Source organism: Lontra canadensis, unplaced genomic scaffold, assembly GCF_010015895.1.
Source record: "Lontra canadensis isolate GAN:19392208 unplaced genomic scaffold, GSC_riverotter_1.0 scaffold24, whole genome shotgun sequence".
NCBI classification, from domain to species: domain Eukaryota; kingdom Metazoa; phylum Chordata; class Mammalia; order Carnivora; family Mustelidae; genus Lontra; species Lontra canadensis.
Window position 1 is genome coordinate 4,371,149 of NW_022631018.1, and position 22,796 is coordinate 4,393,944.

At 40.7% G+C, this 22,796-nt stretch overlaps 1 protein-coding gene across 2 annotated transcripts in view; it reads right to left on the reverse strand.

The window, feature by feature from the left end:
* The window catches only part of RGL1 (ral guanine nucleotide dissociation stimulator like 1), a 224,635-nt gene that overhangs the window by 137,253 nt on the left and 64,586 nt on the right, over positions 1-22,796 (reverse strand). For both annotated transcript variants that reach the window (XM_032862657.1, XM_032862655.1), the window contains exon 2: positions 19,651-19,814. In XM_032862657.1, coding sequence (XP_032718548.1) covers positions 19,651-19,782 — 132 coding nt within the window. In that variant the 5' untranslated portion in view covers positions 19,783-19,814. The remainder of the gene's footprint in view (positions 1-19,650; positions 19,815-22,796) is intronic.

Below are 22,796 nucleotides of genomic sequence, written 5' to 3' on the forward strand. Positions count from 1 at the left end.
ACTACCTCCATTATTCTCTAGTATTAGACATCTTAGTGGCTTCCATGTCTAATTTTCTTGTTCCACTGTAAAAATGCAAAGTGTCAAATCCTAGGCCGTGGTCAGGAGTCTCATGATGCTAGCCAGACATCAAAATATCAGCTTTTATGAAGAAGCATTTAACTGTGATTAAACATTCTTCAAAGTGCTTTCAAGTGCTTAATCATTCCTCCCTGCTTCCCCAACTGGGTGATGTGTTCCATTCCCCTGATGAAGCTATAGGTACTGAGTTTCCTTTAGAAGCATCAAAGAAGATTCTCTCTTGCCTCACAGACTTGATGGGGAGCAGAGCTGGTGATAACCTCTCAAAATGCCGTGTGCCTGGGTTGATGTGACATGGCTAAGCCTTATCTTCCAGATGCTTCGCTGGAATTGAAGCCCTGGTGTCCTTGTGGCAGGTACTTGGTTGTAGTACCATCAATTGGCAGTCCTTATAATTAGAACTCACATCCTTTTCTGGCCCAGCACATTCTTAAGATATAGGACAAGAATTACTCTATTGATGGCTTCAGAGCTGGTTGGATCCTCCAGGGAAGTGATGGGGAAGGGGGATGACGTGGGCATCACTGCTTTGTGTAGCAGATGTCCAGAGGCTAAAACATAGAGGGCACTTTAAGAACAGAAACAGAAACCAGCTACATAAGTCTGAGAAAACATGATTTTTCTTTCTACGCAAAATAGATATTTGTCGTCTTTAAGAGTATGAGCAGACATAACCTTTTTAGAGCACAATTTGGCAATACTTGTCAATATTAAGAACATTCATTCCCTTTGAACAAGGAATGTCATTGCTAGGAATTTATCTGTGGATATTCAAGGAATATTTCTACAAAACATATGTACAAGGATGGTCACCAAAGTGTTATTTCTCATGGTTTTAAAAATACATCAAAATGTCCACCAGTACAAGGACTGGTTAGATTAAAAAAAAAAAAAAAAGGCACATCCATGTAATGGATTACTATGGGCTGGTTAAAAAATTGGGATGGATCGTTGTGTACCAATATGGAAAGATTTCTAAGATACATCATTAATGAGAAAAAGCCAGCTATAGAACAGTGTGTATAGTGTGAGCCCTTCTGTATTAAAATACTCACACATATGCAGAGATGGGCACATAGTTACATTCAAGAATGTGTGTGAAAGACTCTCAAATGGTTAGCAGTGGCTAACTTAGGAAAAGTCTTTGAGATGGGGTGAAAAGATGGCTTCCCAGGATAGGGGACCATCTGGGGGAGAGATCAGGGACCAGTTTGGGTTTCTTATTTGTACCCTCTACTATTAAAAATATAATAATTATTATTTTACAGGGTTTCTAAATTAGCATCTTCAACAGCAACTGGTAGTGTGACCAATGAGGACAGAAAAAAGAGATTGTCCACAGAGCAATTGATAATACCCCAGCCAGCTGACCTGAAGAGGAAGCTCTCTAGCCCACACTAAGGAGGAAGCTGGCCTCTGCAGAAAGTGTTTGCTGGGTGTCAGAGTGGAGAAGAAGAGGAAAGAAGAAGAGTAATCATTGCTTCATCTGGATTTTTAATTGAATTTCATTTTTTCTTATTGTGCTTTAGAAAAGGACTTCAGTTACAAGGAACTAGACCTTGCCTGAGACCACAAATATGAGGGACCACAATGTTGTCCCAGCTCTCCAGAAAGAAGTCAGAAGGAGCACTCTTATCCCCCGTCCCCACCCACTGGCCAATCAGAAGGCTACAAGGGAGGTTTTAGGATGGCATATTGACAAAGCTACTTAGCAATAGGCCTTAAAGGATAAGGAATATAAACCCGCCTCAGAGACAGAACTTTAAGAGCTGCTGTTGCTACTGAACAGCATTGCTCCTTTGTATTCCTGGGCCTGGGAAAACCTCTGGCTTCTGCATACAGTCTGGAGGTTGTACTTATCAATCCATTCCACATCCCACTGGTGTACATGCAATTGTTCATCCCAGTGGTGTGAAGAGATAAGGCAAGGCTAAGACTCAAGAGAGTCCCCTGCACAGAAAGCCTCACCTGTCACACAATGTTTGTGACACATGTGGAGGTTTTCTATTGGCCAAAACCCACCTCAGTGGGTTTCATTCTGGAGCAAGTTCATCAACATTTAGCTGAGTAACATATCCATTGGCACTGGCCATATACAAATCCTACAAAATAGCTCAACTCTAGCATTATTTTCTACCTGGTGGTGAACCCAGGACCATCAGTCCCAGGGTAAGCACAGAATTTTCCCATCTCTCCCTCAACCAGCCAGTCATTCATCCTTAAGGCAGAAAAGAGTGGGTCAACAACATTATAAGCCTTCTTGGATAATTTCCAAATGCTGGAGCTTCTTCGGGGAAGGGAACTTTCCCTCAGGGCAGGTTACTTCAGCTAGTTACAGCACAGGGCTTATGAGGCCAAGGTCATGAGCGTATTTACCCTGAGGGCCAATCAACTTTGATCTGTTTCATGGCCATGTTCTGTATCCCTCAACCCAAACAACTGCTTCAAAAATGGATGCCCTTGATATAGCAAAAGGCACTGGTCCAAAGGAAAATAGATGTGTTAGTTCAAATTTATCATGCTCTGGGAAAAAACAACACAAAACATATTAAAAACATTAAAGTGACATTACCTAGTATTTTTCCAAAGAGATCAAGATTAATAACACCAAGCCGACTTCAATGATCCACAAAACTGTTAGACTGGTCATCATACAGAAAAGAGCTACATCTTCAGAGAGATCCCATATCTTCTTACGAAGGCTACCCTACTATGAACTCATCTTCCACTAAGATAATTCTTTAAAGAAAATTCTTTCTTGGGACACCTGGGTGGCTCACCTGGTTAAGTGTCTGACTTTGGCTCATGTCATGATCTCAGGGTTCTGGGATGGAGCCCCACAGTTGGGTTCCCCAATCAGTGGAGAGTGCTTCTCCCTCTCCCTCTTCCCATCCCCAAGCACATGCTTTCTCTTTCTCTCTCAAATAGATAAATAAAATCTTGAAGGAAAGAAAGAGAGAGAGAGAGAGAGGAAGGAAGGAAAGAAGGAAGGAAGGAAGGAAGGAAGGAAGGAAGGAAGGAAATTATTTCTTTTAGCATGTTAAGAATACACTACTTGTTTACAGGGATTCCCAAAGGGAGGAAATAAGAACCAAATTCTAGACCTTTATAACTCACGAAGTATTTTGTGTAAAAACTAAACCGGATGAACATTTTAGTCACTATTTGATCTGAGCATTTTTTCATAGTTCTTCAAATTACCCCAGTCCTCCCCTCACAGATTTTTTTTTTTCCCCACATACTAAACCAAAAAAAAACTCCCTTTTTTTTTTTTTTTTTCAGCTAGGTCACAGAACCCAGCAGTGATACCTTTCCAGCATTCATAAAAAGAAACAAACTTACAAATGATCTTTCCTCACGCTTCTATCTATCTCCTTGTTTTTGAAGTTTCCAGTGGAATCCACAGTCACATAAAGACCCAGAATTAGCCTTGGGGACGATCTTGAACACTCGTGTAGACCCAGAATTAGCCCTGGGGGCCATCTGACATACCTTGATATGTGACCACATCTGCACCTTTCGGAAGCTCTCTGATCTCAAGATAATTAAAGTTTGCAACACCGCCAATAAGAATCTCCACTTCGAATCCCTTATTCCAGAAAATGGGCAGCTACACTGCTCCCTTACTGTCCATCTGCTAGGGGAGGAGGGAGTCTTGCCTTCTCTGATCCCTCTCAGCCACCTACAGGTATCCCCTGAAAGACCGAGAAGAGTCTACAAGAGGCTCTCGGATCCACAGGGCTAGGTGTATAATTCTGTCAGGGGGCTGGAACAGGACCTTCTGTTTCAAAAACTGTTCCTCCTATCACTGCTCATTTACCTTCAAAGGCACTGAAGCCAGGCCTTGGGGAAGGATACAGCTAATTCTCTGGAGCCTGAGTCTATTCTTAATGATCTAAGAAAGTATGTCACCCTACTCAGAGAGATTTATGCTGACCATGTATATCTTTATTCAAAATCTGAGACATGACTGAACTATGAATGACATACATCAAATCAGACTATGGACGGAGAATCTGGGCTGTTGAATCCATACTCTCTTCTCATTCTAGAATTTCTGTTCTTCCCAATCTCTTTCCAGAATCTCTCCAGTTTGGGGCTCCTGAGTGGTTCAGGCAGTTAGGCGTCTGCCTTTGGCTCGAGCCATGGTCCCAGGGTCCTGGGATCCAGTCTCCCATCAGTGGGGAGCCTGCTTCTCCCTCTCCCTCTACCTCCCGATCCCTCTGTTTGTGTGCATGCCCTCTCTCCCTATCAAATGAATAAGTAAGTAAATAAATAAATAAATCTTTAAAAAAAATCTCTCCCAGTTCTTCATGGGCTATCCAGTTATCCCACAGTTCCTCTATTTACCCTCCTAAAGGACTGGAACATAGTATATAAAATAAGGTGCCCCCAAATCTCTCTAAACCAGGAAGGATTATATATGAATATCATTTTATTTAATAAACTTTATATACTATATAGTTCCTCCCTCTCCTCCAGTCTTTTAATGTCTTCCCTCTTCTGTTTATCTTTGATATCCTCCCCTCCTCCCTCCCTAGCTTTTCCCTTCTTCTCTGTCCCACAGTACAGAGCCCCTTTTCTTTACTATTAAATCCTAAACACAGGCTCTGCCAATAACCGTGAGCTATTGCTGTATCATGCTGATTTGCACCAGCTGTGCCTTATGGTGGCTAACCCCATACTTATAACAGGGTCTCCTTAGATCTTCCTCTGAGAACAAGATTCCACATATACATCTAAAAGTCATAACTAGTGGGGTGGAAACTGAGCCAAGAATAGTTTCTGCTTTGAACTACTGATCACATTAAATAAGAAAAAAAAAATACAACTGGAGGAAAGAAAAATGCTACCCAGAGTTGTAGCTTAAAGGCTTTTCTTGGACACGTAGAACCAACTATAAAGATGATCTACTCCTTCAAACATCCCAGTTCTAGATTTAATGTTAATTCTCTCAATATTGAGGGGGAAAGGCAGGTCAGGGCAGAGAGTGAAGGAAAGGAAGAGTGTCATCATGAAGAATTCAAGTGACAATAAAAAGTATACTCCCAAATTAAAATAGAGTAGCCAGGAAATTTATCATGTAACTGGAGTTTGCAAGAAGGATGTTTGAGACTCATACAATTGTAGAAAACCAAGTGCAGGAAGCAACCATTGGGAATCAGAGGATAATGATGTTATTCTCTAACTTTGGGCAAATCAAAATCTCAGATCAGATCATCAGTTTTCCTATCAGCTCTCTCCCCGAGGAGTCACGGGCAAGGTCACCAGATGGCTTGTGTATACTGAATCGTCTGGCCCGTTTATTTTCCATTATGAAACCATGTGTAATGGTCCTGTGTTTGAACATGATCAGATATTGTGAATGACTGTCATTAGAATGTAATCACCCTTCTTCATCTCTGCCCCAGTGCAACTGTGTTTCAGATTCTTTGAACCAAATGCTATTTGTCTCAGCTCCAGAGGATAATGGACAAATGCTTTTGCTTTTGTTAAAGAAAAATCTAGCAGGTTGTAAAATTTTGTATTGACTTCAAAAACTCTAGTTAACCTCAAGATCGGGGACACAAACATTGACCCATTTGATTCGAGAGGATACCAGCAGGCTAGGGAAAATACGATAGGGTTAACATTTTATTACAAAGCTCATCTACTTACAAGTTAGGTTCCCAAAGGCTATCTTCAAGTCTGTTTTTCTGTTAAGTCCAAGAGGACATTAAACAAGCCACTGCCAGTAATCTGTTGATGGCAGGCAGAAATGGACTGCAGCTCAGGACAGCCTAAGTCCATCAGTGAAAGTTTTTACATTTAAAATATGTAAGGAAAACAATTTGTAAGAAACAGAACTTCCATACTCATTTTATTCCCCGGAAGTAGTTAGAGTATGTTTCTGTCCACTAAAAATAGCAAGTGACATGATTTCAGGCTCCCCAGAAAACATAGCATTCCATCAGACTTGAAGCACTGAATTATCAGTTCCTGAGCACCAACAGTATTGGTACAAAAATGGAGACCCCACCAACAGAGGCAGACAATGGTCTTGATATTTTGGTCGGCAAACCCTCCCCAAGAAGCATGAAACTTCTCTGCCCTTCATGATCGGCCCTTTTCCAAGCCTCATCTCCCCCTACACCTTCCACTTTGAAGCCCATCTTCCACCCCATTGAACTACTCTTCCTTCCCCATCCCTCTAGGCACTACGCCTGGGCACGTGCTTTTCGCTCTGCATGTGCCAAGGACTTCCTTCCGCACCTGCATCTCTTGATGTCATTCACCCTGTTCATTCTCCAATGACATGTAAAAAGGTCTTATACATCATGCCCCCTACACATCACTAGTCATCCTTAGCTTTTCCTCACCTCCCCAAAATCAGGTAAAATGTGACTCCTCTGTGCTGCCGTACAACCTTTGTATTTCCTTTAACTGACCTGATCCCATGTGTGATGGCTTTATGTTTGTTTGTTTTAATCTGTATTCCTTGTTGGACTGTAAGCTCCATGAGGCAGGGGTTTTATCAATCCTGTTCCTAGTTACTCAACAAATATTGATTGCAAAATGACTCAAGTCCACTATTCTATATTTACCATAGTAGAAATTGATTTATTTTAGATGGCTCATGTAATGATATCTGCCACTTGATTTAGTTTTATTTATTTACTTTTGACATGTTTAATTTTTTTAAGATTTTTTATTTACTGGGGCACCTGGGTGGCTCAGTGGGTTAAAGCCTCTGCCTTCGGCTCAGGTCGTGATCCCAGGATCCTGGGATCGAGCCGCGCATCGGGCTCTCTGCTCTGTGGGGAGTCTGCTTCCCTCTCTCTCTCTGCCTGCCTCTCTGCCTACTTGTGATCTCTCTGTCAAATAAAATAAGTAAAATCTTTAAAAAAAAAAGATTTTTTATTTACTTATTTGACAGATGGAGATCACAAGTAGGCAGAGAGGCAGGCAGAGAGAGAGAGAGAAGAGGAAGCAGGCTCCCTGCTGAGTAGAGAGCCCGATTTGGGGCTCGATCCCAGGTCCCTGGGATCCTAACCTGAGCTGAAGGCAGAGGCTTTAAGCCACTGAGCCACCGAGGCACCCCATTGACATGTTTAATTTTTAGAATTGTAAAACATGCACAAAAACATAAACATATATAATCATGTTCATTATTACCACTATCTATAATTAACAAATGTTAATAGTTTTGTATGTTACTTTCACTCTATTCAAGACTTTTCAAAGGGCCCAAACTCAAACGGTTTTGTGATCAATCCTGAGTTAACTAGAGACAGAAAAATGGAAATAATATTAATCAAGCACTTGCTATGGGCCAGTCATTGTCCTAGATGGTTCACATTCATTGTATACTCAACCTTCCCCAAAAGAATATTATCATCCACACTTTACAGACCAAGAAATAGAAGCTAAGAGGATTAACTACTGCCCAGAATAATACATCCAATAAATATCACTCTATGCTCAGACCAAATTCTAGCTGAATCTAAAACTCCATGAGGCCTTCTCCTTTATGGCCTACAACCTCAAATCCTATCATGCTTGGAAGGAACTTGAACTGTTTTTTGTTTTTTGTTTTAAGATTGCATTTGTTTATTTGACAGAGAGAGACACAGCAAGAAAGGGAACACAAGCAGAGGGAGTGGGAAAGGGAGAAGCAGGCTTCCCGCTGAGCAGGGAGCCCCATGCGGAGTTCGATCCCAGGATCCTGGGATCATAACCCAAGCCAAAGGCAGCCACTTAACAACTGAGCCACACAGGTGCCCCACAACTTGCACTTTTTGAGCGAGAAATGTACTTTCAGAGATGTTATGTATCCAATCATTTAGAAACGTCAATTAAGGGCTTACTATGAGTCATGTCTGCTAGCTCACAAATGTGCAGAAAATTAAGTTAACCAGGGCACTGCATTCATAAGCATTCTGGTTAAATTAGCTAAAGAATAAGAATTAAGTGGTGGGCCAATGCCATGGATGTTTCTCCACCGCACAAGAAACATGCAACCATGGGCTCAATGAGAATATAGCATCAAAAGACTGCAGAGACCCCAAGCTGGCTAGGGATGACAAATGGACAAGCTACATTCTGACCGGACTGGCCCCTGAACGTTTCTTCTGGTCCTACAATGACTACAATGTTGCAATTGTATATGAAAAGCTTTTACAAGGTGACTAGATATTTAAGAGTCATACTGAAAAACGGGCTGTCACTTATGATTTCTACGGTGCCCTGTGTTTTTGTTTTCATAATTAAAAAGAAACGAAGGGATGAATAATTTGGCTCTTTTCTCCACAGAACTCAGCTCTCAGTTCAAAATCTGATGGTTGCTTAATGGTCACATCTGTGTGGCTCTCAAGTCCAAGTCTGATCTAGTTAACCTCTGCATCTTCTTCCTTGTCGTTCCTGCCTCCTTTCAGAAAAGGGGTGACACCTTGATCGCTGTCCTAAAGGGATGGTGTGTCCTTATATGTATACTTTGTATCGAGGAGCTTGCTACATTTCTTACAAGAAGTCCTGCACGTTTGGGAATCACTCACTTTCTGTGATGCTATTGTCAGCAGTCTGCATTTCACTTAGTAAATTATACGACTTCTGGACTCCCATTTGAGATCCCAGCTCTGTGTTGCTTTCACAGATACCCTACTCTCAATTATCCCTTAAAAATAACTTCTCCTCCCACCTGGATAGGCAGGATCCTTCCAACACAATGTTTCAAGTCTCTGTCATTTTTAGCTCCCCTGATCAACATTTTTACTTTGAAACAATTCAGATTTGTTTTCGCCCTGTGTTCATCCTACTTAAAATGAAAGTTTTGAGGCAACAATGAGTTAGTTTAAAAGCATGATTTGACCATAAGGGTAAACAAGAGTGGGCGGAGAGGTTATGTGCTTACTGAGGACTCTTTTCATCAGGCAATTTGCTTTTATTGTCTCTGTATGTTTACTATACACATATGGTGTTGATTTCTCAGAATTCCAATAAAATTGTAATGGTTCCTCTTAGTGGCAAGTACATGCCACAGAATAAAACATACAGTTCTGGATCTTGAGTCTGCCCTTTTACGATGTCAGAGAAAACACCACTAACCCACCCCCATGCCCCCACAAGCCGCCGCCAATTCTGTCTCTTGGGTGTTCTCAGGTGTTCCTATCAACATATGAAAATGGTTGTTTATCTGTCCGTTCCTTTGTTCATTCATTCATTCATTCATTCAAGAAACACCTCAACAGTGTAGTGATGTAACTTTGAACAAGACAGACATAGCACCTGCGGGAATAAATGGGTGGATTATAGGCTTCTATAATCCAAATTCTTAACCCTCACCCATTCCTGACATGTGGGCTCAGTCTTTCCAGTATTTGAGTTACTAGCTCAGCAGAAACCAGGAAAAACAATAACTTTGTAGTCAGAATGTTATCCAACTGTATATTATTTACTTTATTGTAAATACTGGTAAACAGTGGTCAATAACTAGTTTTATATTCCATTAAAAAAAAAAACCATAGTTCCTCCTATTAGGAGCTCACAGTACAGTGGAAAAGATGATAAAATAAGCATTTACCATATAATGGGATAAATATACATAAAAAAAGGCACAAAGTGCTTTTCCAAAAAAAAGTGGGGAAAATGACGAGGGCTCGTAACATAGTGTGTGGAGAACAAGGAAAATTCCCAGAGTGAGTGATGAGTAGATGTTAGCTAAGGAAGGAGAAGGAAGGGCATTCTAAACAGAACAGAGTGATGTGCAAAGACACTGGGGTTACTGACATCGGAATGCATTTTTTTTTAAAGAATGCTAACCCTTGGGGCACCGGGGTAGCTCAGCTGATTGAGCCTCCAACTCAGTGTTTCAGTTCAGGTCATGGTCTCATGGGTCATGAGACTGAGCCCCATAGGGCTCTGCACTCATCGGGGTGTCTGCTTAGGACTTTCTCCCTCTGCCCTCCCCTACTCAAGCACTCAAGCTCTCTTTCTCTCTCTCTCTCTCTTTCTCTCAAGTAGATGGATAAATCTTTTTTAAAGGAAGTGAAAAAAGAGAATGCTAACCCTTTCCAAACAGCAAAGCCCACCCCTCTGCCAGTCTTTACCTCACTGAAATTTTCTTCATCTATAAAGTTTCCTGGGATTCCTAGATCAGGGTTTCAGGGGTGCCTGGGTGGCTCAGTGGGTTAAAGCCTCTGCCTTCAGCTCAGGTCATGGTCTCAGGGTTCTGGGATCGAGCCCCGCACTGGGCTCTCTGCTCAGCCGGGAGCCTGCTTCCTCCTCTCTGTCTCTACCTGCCTCTCTGCCTACTTGTGATCTCTATCTTTCAAATAAATAAAATCTTAAAAAAAAAAAAAAAAGACCTAGATCAGGGTTTCCCATTACGTAGATCAGGTGAATTGCTCAGATGCCAGGTCACAGAGGAAGAGAGTTTGTAGTGAAGATTTTCAACTATTTCCTCTCCTGGGCCCCTGAGAAAGGATGGGTTTTTAAAATAGCTACTCACTGCTGTGGGAAGACATGCAAACTCTCCCCTGCATTTGTAACCCAAGAACAAATGTAAATAATGGCATTTCTTCCTCATGTGTGCCCCCGTCAAGGGGAAACATGCTTAAAAAGGACTGAAGACACTTCCTTTCCCTTTCATGGGAAAGATTTCCATTTGTAAACTCCTCTCCCCATCCCCTGCCTCTTTACTGTCTCATGCCAAGCTTTTCCTGACATAATGGGGGTTTCAAGGCAACAAAAAGATTCTGAAGGTTTACAGTGAACACACTGTGGAAAACGATGGGCTGAAACAGAACTGCTTTGCAAACTTTTTCCTGGAGACTTAAAATCCCCGTGAATGCAAGCCCCATGAAGGAATGACTTCCAGAACCTCAAGAAACTTGTCTGTCTTTCTTTTCCCTCCCTCTTTCCCTCCCTCCTTTCCTTTCTTTTCTTCCTTCCTTCCTTCTCCTTTTTCTTTTCTTCCCTCCCCTTCCCTTCCTTCCTTTTTTCCTAAGTTTACCTGCAGTCTCCTTTACTCTCTCTATTAAAATATAAAGAAATGTTCATGTCTGGTATGGTAAAGGCAGGGTTTATTCTAGAACTAGGAACCAAACAGAGCAGGATAAATTGATCACAATTGCTACTAAATTGATTACTACAAAAGAGCTTTTTATAGGAGAAAGCTCTCTTCCTATCAATCCTGTCTAATTTTACCCTCTAGAAGGGTTTGCCGTCCCATTCAAATCATCACCTGAGCCACCTGAATCAGCAGCCAGCATAACACGAGGTTTAGAACACCGCCCGTGCACTCTGATCCCCGAACACGGCCCCTGAGGAGCGAGTACGCACGCTGCTAACCTGTCACCCCACCCCACACACAGGGTAAGGGGGCAGTCGAGTTGAGTGGTTCTGAAAAGCCCATATCTGGTCACTACACCACAGATATCTGTGTATCTCAACCCAGTGCTGTTTAGTTGGGCTTGATTGTCTTCCTGCCTGAGGGATCGCTCTGTAGGAACTTTAATGAGGGGAGTCTTGGGGCGCTTGGGTGGTTCAGTGGGTTAAGCATCTGCCTTTGGCTCAGGTCATGATCCCGGGGTCCTGGGATAGAGCCCTGCTTCAGGCTCTCTACTCAGCAGGGAGCCTGCTTCCTCCCCTCTCTCTGCCTGCTTGTGATCTCTCTCTCCGTCAAATAAATTAATGAAATATTTTTTTAAAAAATGAGGGAAGTCGCATTACAGTCAGGCAGTTGTGTCCATCAGTTCCAATTCTACAGTCAGTTAAAAACATAGAAAGGATCCTGGAGTGTGGGGCCTTCCAGATGGTAGGGGAAATCCTAAATTCAGATAGCAGGGATTAAAAGCAGCTGCTGTACAACGGATAGGCCAATATGGTGTAACATTTTGTACTCTTCCCCCATCACAGATTTGTTCAACAATAATAAAAGTCTGCATCTATTGCTTATTATGTAGAAGGCACTGTTCTGAGCACTTTACATATTATAACTCAAAAAATTCTCATAACAAACCTGCAAGTATATCATTTTTATAGAGGAGGAAACAGAAGTACAGAGAGATTATGAAATTGGACTAATTCACACAGCAAGTCTGGTTCCAGAGTCCATGCTCCTAGTCAGTAAGTTTTCTGTATTCAGTAAATATTTATCAAGTACTTACTATGTGCCAAACACCGTGAATATTATTGGACATATACAGATGAATAGGACAGAGGCCGTGAGGAGCTTACATTCTAGTTTGGGAGACAGCAATACATAAACATACGAGTCCCACTCATGTGATGAGTCTTATAAGATCGATAAGCAGACGTATTATGAGACCACACAGTGTGGTCACTAACCCGGACCAGAGGAGTCAAGGATGTCTTCCTTGAAGAGGTGGTATGCAAGCACCTTTTCACACCAACGCTGAAATGTAACCAGAACGAAGATCTGATATGCAAAAGATCCGCTTTTGGTTTAGACTGTGAAACTTATTAAAAATGTTATGCCTTCGTCTTACCGTAACATGGTCTTATACCGGGCAACTTGGGACTCTGGTGACAAGAGCCAATGGAAAAAAAACAGAAGATGTAAAGTTGGCCGATTGGAGAGACTTCCTGATGACAAGTGTGTGCCCCATGGTAACAGCAGACTGGCGAGCAGTGTTTCATGGGCACAGGAAAACACTGATGTGATTCTGGCAGGTTTTAATGTCCAAGGAAGTGACAAGTGTTCAGGAAATGGGTAAAAATATCCAGGTTCCAAACAATCAGACTGTTCACAGCTGGACCCCAATCAACAGCTTGGGGGATGTGAATTAGAGCTCAGCTGTGCAGAAAAGAGAGCTACCAAGAATTTAGCAGAGTTTTAGGGATCCATTTAAATAAAATGGTGTTAAGGGCAGGGTACAATTCTCCATGAGATACTGGCATACTGTATGAGAGAGCCGAGATGGAATTCCAGCCACACACACTGGGCCAGTGCTTTGAGGAGTGAAAGAAAGTCAGGACTCATTGGGCACACTGGTGTTTACTCACACCGACACTGCAGAGCCACGCCCTCTGAAAGCAAGACTGGTACCATTTATCGAGCTGAGGGTCCTGCCCTGGCCAGGATTAGTTAAAGTCTGGGCAAGGAAACCAAATGTAGAATCAGATTGACTTAAATAATTTTGGTAGACAACTTTGTGAGAAAATAAGCATAGAAAAATGAAGAGAGGGGCGCCTGGGTGGCTCAGTGGGTTAAAGCCTCTGCCTTCAGCTCAGGTCATGATCTCAGGGTCCTAGGATGGAGCCCCACATTGGGCTCTCTGCTCAGTGGGGAGCCTGCTTCCCCCTCTCTCTGCCTGCCTCTCTGCCCACTTGTGATCTCTCTCTCTCTCTCTCTCTCAAAAAAAAAAAAAAGAAAAAAAGAAAGAAAAATGAAGAGAGACAAACCTGAATTTGAACATTACTCTGCCACTTACCAGCTATGTGTCTTTGAGTATGTACCTTAACCTCCAACCTTCAAAATCCTGATGAAAAATTATCTTTGGCTGTGACAGATATACTGATGAATATGAAAGTGCCAACTAAATACAGTTCTTGACCCAGAGAAGGTGCTTGATCAATGGTATTTTCCTTCACTCACAGGCCACAACTGAATATATAAAATTCCATTTCTCACTTCTGATGATACATCTACTTTACTCATTCCATGATGAATGCGTGATTTAATCTCCAAAGCATGCATGATGACCACATTACTATTTCTTCCTCCAAGAATGTGATGTTACAATGTGGGGCCCCAGTCCCGGTCTGTATAGAGAAGAGGTCATATGTCCAGTCTCCATACAGGCATTCACTAGTTTAATTTCACACAGAGAACATCTCTGTTCCATAGCCACAAGACAATGTTGCTTATCTTGGCAGCCTGCTCACAAATGTAAAACACTGAACACAGATAAGCCCAGTGGCAAAGCAGATGACTCAATGCAAATTCAATCAGCAATGAGCAAAAAAAAAAACAAACAAAAAACCAAAATGTCACCACCACTAAGTGCTATCTTATGGTGACTCAAATGAATCGCCTTTGTACCCACAGCTGGCAATATTTTGGTGGATGTAACAATTTAGAGAAACAATGTATTAATGTAAAATAATGATTATATGATTACATAAAGACTACGAAAATGTTTTGTCAATCAGTCATCAGGTTTTTATTTCAATCTGTGTCCAGCAGTATCCTCATGCTTTGGGTTTATAGTGTAATAGAATTAAAACTAAAGAACATGATCTCAAGGACAGAGGATCTAGCTGAAGAGAGAGAATTCCCATCCTGAAAAAAGAACAATCCCAAATAATTCCCCATTGAGCACTGACTAGCACAATGTAGATGGAAAAGAAAGAGACCTAAGTGGGCGAGGTTTTGAAGTGCTCGAGGCGGTCCTTCACATGTCTGACAAAGTAACATTTCTAAAAAACAAATCCAACCATGTCACTAGCCCCGCCTAACACCCTTCATTGACTCCCCAAGGCCCACAGGATAATTTCTGAAATTCTGGGTGGAGCACATAAGACTTTTCATTATTTGGTTCCTCTCAGCTTCATCTCTTGCCATCCCTTTTCTCCTACAAATGCTCCCAACTAAAGGAAATTCTCTCTAATACTACCCTTGACACAGTTTTCACTCTTCCAGGAATATTTTCTTTCATTCTTCTTCTGAAATCCCATTTGCTGGGCTCATGTATGCTTTTCCTTTAAGAATGAACTCAAGTGTTAGACTATTATGTGATTAAGACACCAACTCTTATTGTGTTAAGCCACTTAAATTTTTGACAGTATTTGAGAAAGCATTAGTGTTACTTTAACTAATATAGGTTTTATTCCTTTAAATGAAACCGAGACTAACAGACAAAACCCAGGAATGGCTCAAGAGAAAGAATCTACAGGGAATCCCCACTGCATAAAACTAGGACCCCAAAATGTTATTCCCTCTGCATTCAGATGAACCAGGAATGACATGCCCTCCACAACAATATCAGGAAAGTTTCTTATCTTAAAATATGGCACTGAATATGAGCAGGGATGGGCTGGGAAGGGAGGAGTCAATTCCCCTTGGAACTAATTCTCACAAATACACCCACCCACAGGCTTTTAGCCTATATTCACATTGAGTAGTCTGAAAACTTCAAGCTAAGAATTTACTTTAAAGTGACTTCCAGTTGGTAGTGCTCCCAGAAGTAAATGCAAATTCTCAACAGGGGAAGTTCCCTTTATTCCAAGAAAAATGAAGCCACAGTCAAAAATCATAAAACCACAAAGAAACAAAACATCATGTGCAAAAGGCAAAAGAAAGAACAGATAGCAAAATAAGATCCATAGCTATTAGAATTGCCAACTCAGAATATAAGACTATTATATTTAATATAGTTGAGAAACACTCCTCCATGAGTCTCTCTTGTTTCTGTATGTCTTGATTTCTACGCCAAATGATCAAGGCCTGGCTGATCCTTACCCAGATTTTTCAGGCCTGTGTCTGCAGTCTGTTGTTAACCTTAAAGGATAAGGTAGCATCTCCTACTAGGAGAAAGTGCAGGCTTACTTACTGTCTACTATAAACTGGAAAGTTTCCCAAAGTCACTGATCCTTTCCTGTGCGGGCAGGCATCTAGGCCCTGGGAGAACTGCAGCATAAGGAGCCAATAAAAACATGCTGACACTCTGGTTACTGTTTCTTCTGTCTCTGAGACAGAGGAGTCTCATGTCTTCTTTCAGTATCTATTACCTTGGCAAGCGAACTTGCAAATAGCGTAAGATCTCATAACCTTCACAGTTCTTGACAAACAGCCTTCTAAAATAAAAACAGGAATACAAATCAAGACACTAAAAAATGACTAGAAAATTTTAGAAAGAGCAAAGCAGAACTTCTAGAAGTAAAAAATAGAATAACTGAAATTTAAAACTCACATTGGGTTAAAAAGCAGATTAGATAGAACTGAAGAAAGAATTAGTGAATTGTAAAATAGATCTAAAACTAATCAGAATATAAGACAGAGAGAAAAAAAGATAGCAACTCCAAAAGAGAGGTTAAGGGACATATGCAAAGAGTGTGAAAATCAAACATAAATCTTGTTGGAGTAACAGAAGTAAAATGAAGCAAAAGCAATTATTTGAAAAGAAAATTACAGAGATGTTACCAGACTGATGGAAGAGAGCATTCATATATTTGGGAAGCCCTATGGGTTTTATTTAACCCAAGAAGTTAAATAAAAAGAAACCCACACCTCAACACAGAAGAATGAAACTACAAAACAGCAAAAATGTAGAGAAGATCTAGCAAGTTAGAAAAGACATTATATCCAAAGGAATAAAAAATTAGTCTTTTAGCTAGTTTACAACAGAAACAACGGAAGGCAGAGGACAATGGGATGTTTTTAATGTACTGAAAGAAAGTAACCTGGAATTCTATACCCATCTAAACTATCATTCTAAGAGTAGGCTCAAAATAAAGGCATCTTCAGACAAAATGAAAAAAAAAAAAAAAGATTCTTGCTCTAGCTAGACCCTCAGAAAAGTAAATTCTAAAAAAGAGAGAGAGAGAGAAAGAAAAAGTATCTAAGATGGAGTGATATATATCAAGAATTGATGAGTAAAGAATGAGATTCTATTTTATAACAATGAGGTCAAAAAAAATTAAGAAATCTGACAATTACAAAAGTTGGCAAGGATGTAGAATAAGATAAATGTTATGCACGGCTAGTGAGAGTGTAAATCGGTACTGTTTTAGAAAGCAATATAGCAATAACTTGCAAAACGTAACTTGGATGTACCGAACTAAAAATTCACCTAATAGGTATTAACCTAGAAAGATTCTTATACATGGAGTACTCTTACAACAGGGCACAGACATGCATAAGGTTATTCTTAGCAGATTGTTCATAATGGCAAAAAAATAAATAATTAAAATGTCCAAGAACATATGAATTAACAAATCATGGCATAACCACATAACGGCATGTCATTCAACAGTAAAAAATTAATGAATTACTACTAAATATCTTAGAAACAGTGAAAGAAATGAGCCACCAAAGAAATAAGACCTATATCATATATATATGACCAAATAACTAGTTTGTTTAACTAAACAATGTTGTTTGGGGATACATATATATTGAAAAAAATCTTTTAAAAACGTAAAGAATGATCAAACACAGCCTTCAAGAAAATGGTTAACTTTTCAGGAAAAGGAATCAAGGAAATAGGATGTGGAAGAGTCCACATATGTATTCAACAAATTGGTAAAGTTGTAGTTCTTAAGTTCATAATGAACTCACAAGTGTCTGTTTAATATTATGTTCTATAACTTAGATATGTATTATTTTATAGATATCAAATATTACAATGTAAAGAAATTAACATTTAACAAAAAAAAAAAGAAAACGAGAAAACTTCCTTAAATTTTAGTAGTGAAAATCTTACAGCAAAGGGGTATATAGGATAAAATGTTGGTGAAATAGTGAGGGTGAACTATTGAAGCATGCCCATTAAAGTCAATAATTAGACAAGATATTCACTGATTATCATAAAGATGTTGACAGTCCCCAAACTAATCAACAAATTTATTTCAACCCTAGTCAGATTTCCAGCAGACTTTCCTTTTTCTTCAGATTCACAGAACCTAATAAGCTCATCCTAAATTCATATCAAAAATGTAAGTTCCAAAAACAGCCAAAACAATTTTGAAGAGCAATATTTCAGTGGGACATACCCAATTAGGTATCCATGTTTCCCTTAAAGCTAAAACAGTCGAGGAAGCATCACACTATCAGAGGGTGTACGTAAAGAAATATGATACATGAGAATATCACCAACTTAAGAAGAAATTATGGACATTCAAAAATGGTGCTGGGATAACTGACTAGTCATATGGGAAAATTCATGTTAAAACCACAAGATCCCATTTCAAAACAATAAGATCAGCCAGTATTTAAAGGTCTGATAAGATCAGCAACTGGTGAAGATACGGAGCGGGGTGGGGGGATTCTCATATGCTGCTAGTGGGGATATAAACTCATATCCTCATCTTGTAAATCAATCTGGTAATAACTAGTAAAACTGAAGGTTTTCATACTTTATAATCCAGCAGGCCACCTATGCTAAAGAAATGTACTACACTACCTTGTATTGAAAAAAACCTGGCGTTAATAAAAGAACAGATAAACAAATGTGACTCAATCAAGAGAATATAAAGAAAAGTAAAATGTGAGTAAGCTAGAACTGCATGTTTCAAGCACAGAAAACAGATAAAGTGGAAACCAAATGTTAAGTAAAAAAAAAAAAAAAGCAAGCCATAGAAGTAGATATATAGTATATAACTTACACAAAATTGAGAAGATGTAAATCAGTATTATATATTGGATATGTGGATAACAGGTATATACCATATATACTGAAATATGCATAAAGAATGGCAAATGCCTAATTTGGGGAAAGGATTACCTAGGGGAAACAGGAGAAGAATAAAATTAGGTGGCAGAGCCAGCATGAGGGTAAGGCAAGCAAGGCACTTCAAAATATAAAGACGTGTTGACTCCCAAGTTCATGCAAATGCAGGACACAAACCTACGAGAGAGTGCTTCCTTAAATGTTGTGCCCTTGGCACCTCACTCAACTGACCTGAGTCTTGGTCCTATTAGGTAGGTTTTGTAGAGACTTCAACTGCTCTGTGTGGAGATTTATTCCTTTAAAAAGAAAAAAAATCTGTTGGGCAAGTATCCCTACAGAGAGGGTTCACATTTTTGCTTGGGCAGCATTCACATGTTGAAGACTGCATTTGTCAAGTTACTTTCTGAACTGTAATTGTCACAACATGTGGATATGGGACACTTGGACTCCAAACACCAGTGCTGTGAGGAGTTGCTATAATGATCTCTCATGGAAGATTCTTCTTCTTACAGAAGAACCAGAAAAAAAGACATGTGACTGAGCTTGGCAGTGAGTCCCTCTCTTCCACAGCTTTGCATCTGGAGCAGAGACATACATGTGAGAATGAAGAGAGGATGGGGAAAGATTGGAATTTACACCAGGGGTAGTGCCCTGAACAGTTCTTATTGACTTGACTCTTGTCTTCTTTCCAATCCAAGTTTTCAAAGTTTCTCATCAATTCTGTGAGCCTCCCAATATCCTCCTATAATTTCCCATTTTGCTTAAATTCATCAGGGTCCATTTCTGTTGCTTGCAACCGAAGAGCCCTAATGATACACTGAGCCTCATCCTGTCGAACAATGAATCTACATAATTCCACTTGTTATGATTGATCCTTAGGAATTAACTTTCTCACCATGATTTGATTTCCCACTTAGGACTGGCAGGATTCTAGAAGGAGAATGTCTACCTGTATATTTTAAGTACTTCCTGTCAGTGCCACCTCTTTTGGCTAAATCACCGTGGCATTATGAATACCCAAGAAACACACTCCTAACTTACTGTTCTCCATTCACGGGTGGCCTCTGAGTAAAAATCTGCTGAGCTGGTCTGTGGTGCTGACTGTACTAAGAACTGGGAGTCTCAAGTCAAAGAAAATCCATTATTGTACAAACTGAGTGATTTAGAGTTGTCCTACCTCCTCTGTCTTTAAAACTTCCCATATCCGAGCATGATCGTCCACCAGCCAGTGTCCTGTGCTCTCGACCTTGTTGGAAAGTTTGAATTTAGACGCCACTTGAGTAGGTTCTCCCACAGGTTTATCCTCCATCTTGAAAGAGCCAGGCAGGAGGCATTACGGACCTGAGAGGAAGAATAAAGTGTGATCCAGGTTAAAACATTAATTACCATTAAAAAAAGATATGAAAGCAATTTCTTGTGCTTGATTTGTGGATAATGAGACCACTGAGGATGGTGTCACAACAGACATCAACTTTCATGGCCCCTTTTTATATTTTAAATATTCATTATTGCTATTTTAATGCAGGCTTCTGGAGGCAGGGGTGCATTCTGATAAGGTGATGGGAATTTTAGAGCAAAGGAAGAAGCATCATTTGCCTATTATCCCAATTTGCCTCTTTGCTCTGGCCCCCTCAGGTGGATGTAAGAGAAGCCCGAGAGAAGTTTCTTTGTATGTCCATGCTGTGTGTTGCACGTCGAAAAAGTACTGGAAAGAGGCGTCTTCCTCTTTAAACATCTATCGGGTACTTGTTTATACGAGGTTGCATGCTAGGCATACACAAATCGTTTGGTAGCTTGGCTCTTAACCTTAAGAAGGGTAATGTCTCAGGGCAGAAAGGCTTATAAACAAATAATCACAATATGGTATATTATGGCACTGTGTGCTCAATGCCGCAATCACCGTTTTTTTGGCAAACTGCAATGGAAGCACAGAGAAATATTCCCTTTGCTATTTATCGGCTACATTACTTTCCTGAGCCTTAGTTTCATCAGCAGTTGCTGTAAAGACAATATTTTAAAATTGATACCAATTCTATAAAGTTTGCTTCCTTGACATCTTTCCATCCACCACTGGCTTGTCTGGAATCGCATGGTGCCTGCTCCACGCCATCTTGTCCTAAGGAATCTCCTCGCCTCCATTCAAGTCCCCCTGAATCTATGCTGCTCAGGGTAACTTTTTTTTTTTTTAAAGTAAATCTGATAATGACATCCCACCTACCTAAAACTTTCCCTAGAGAATAAAATCTTAACTCCTCAAAATGGCAACCACGTCCCTCCCTTCCTTCACCATACCCTGCTGCCTCCTCAGCCACCGTTTCTGCCTTCTGAAGGTACACATGCATCTCAAATATATCTAGTAGCTTTAGGCTTTCTCTGGGACATCTCCTCCCACCCCTCACTCCAAGGGAATAAAGCCCCCCTCCTCCTCTGTTACTCCCTCTATATACTCTGGAAAGATGTCTATTGGGCCACCTCTAACACTTTATTACGTTTATTTGCTTTCAGCTCTATTTCCACCTTCTGTTCTTTTAAGCATCTTGACACTAGAGATGGTGTCATACACAGAGTAAGTACTAAACAAATGTTTGAGGAATTAGTTAACTCAGTACATGAGAAGAATCCGGTGAAAATCGGGCAGCAGAGCCAATATTTTCAAATAACAGATGTAAAAGTCAAATTACGTCTTCTCTTTCACCTTTTGATTGATTTCTTTAGTGGGCTGCAGGGTCTTCAAGAGGAAGAGCCAAGTCTAACGTTCATCACGCATCCCCAAGCGGCTCACTGCTCATTAATTAACGGACTAGTTTTCATGGAAATGGCTTCAAGGAATGGAGCCTGTCCGCAAAAAAGCAGGTCTTATGCTCACAGAACCTACAGCCCAAATAAAAGTAGACAGCAATGAGCACTGATAAGCCGAGCAGGGGTGGTTGGTCAGAGGATTTGAGAAAAGCTTCTTTGGCAGCTGACTTCCTTCTCTGCCTCACGCGCTCCATCTGGAAACCGTGGAGAGCAAACCGTCTGCTTGCAGAGAGGCATGATGAGGAAGGAAGCTGCTAACCAAAACCACCCCACAGCCCTTCCATACGCGCAGCACGCAACACAATCCTACTAGGAAGCAGGAAACCAAACCTTCATAATTAATGAACAAATTCATGGGAGAGGATATGCTAATAAATGATGCCGACACTTACAGCCGAGGAAATAAACAAAGCAGAGTCATGTGGAGGTTTCAGTCCAAAAAAAGGAAATTAAAATAAACAGGCACAATGGAAACAGGCCAGATTGGTAGGGAAGGAAATTCCATCATTGTTATTGGAGATAATACTGTAAACAACAAATAATAAATCAAAACAAAGTGGAAAAACTACAGAAGATGGTTTGGGCTCTATCCTCCGCTGATCATGGAAACCTAACCCGACGAAATAGACGGACTACAAAATCTGGGGGCAAACAATGGAACATCTGTAAGTGTAATGTATCCAGGTGACCCCACAGTGACCCCACCCCACCGCTGCCCACAGCTGCTTTCTCATCGCTGCCGCGTGGGTGAGAGTTGGCAAATTGTCAGTATTGGAGACTGAACTCTACTGTGTCCTGGCTTCCCACAGATTGTTCCTTGCCCTGTTTGGGGAGAAGATGCAACTAAATGAGTTTTGGACCATTATGAGGTCCTTGGGAACTAGGCATGGAAGCAGAGAGGCAGCCAGCTCTTAGCACGCCCTTGAAGCCCTTCAAGATCCTACACCCCATCTGAAATTTGAGGTCTTTTTACCCATCCTCAGGACCTCTCCTCACTCAAAAAAAAAAAAAAAAAAAAAAAAAGACGAAATACGCAGCAAGTAGTGAGCTCCCATTGCATACCAGCCCCCGTGTTGGGATTTTTCACATTATCTCTACACCATACAATAACCCAGCAAGGTAGACTTCCCCATTTTACAGCTATGACAAATTCTACGTAAGGCAGCTAAGCAAGTTTAATACAGTGCTAGAAAGTTGTAGAGGCCCCAGTTTTGTGCTTTCTCTCCTAGGTCAGGTCAGCAAAACTTCAGCCCCCACCCCCGACCCCGTCACTGGTAGAATGAGACCATCCTTTCCTGCTCTTTCCCCCACGGATTAGAGTTAAAGTGTCACTGTCTTAGCTCACTGGCCCAGTAGTGCCCACTTGAGAGGTGGTACATGCGATGAGTAAATGAGGGAAGAGTGGGATTGATACAGAGAGGGAAACATCCTAGAAAACTAGATCATTCCTTTTCCTTTTTACCCTCATCTCAACTTTTTTTTCTTTCTTTTCTTTTCTTTCTTTTTTTTTTTTTTAAGTTAGCT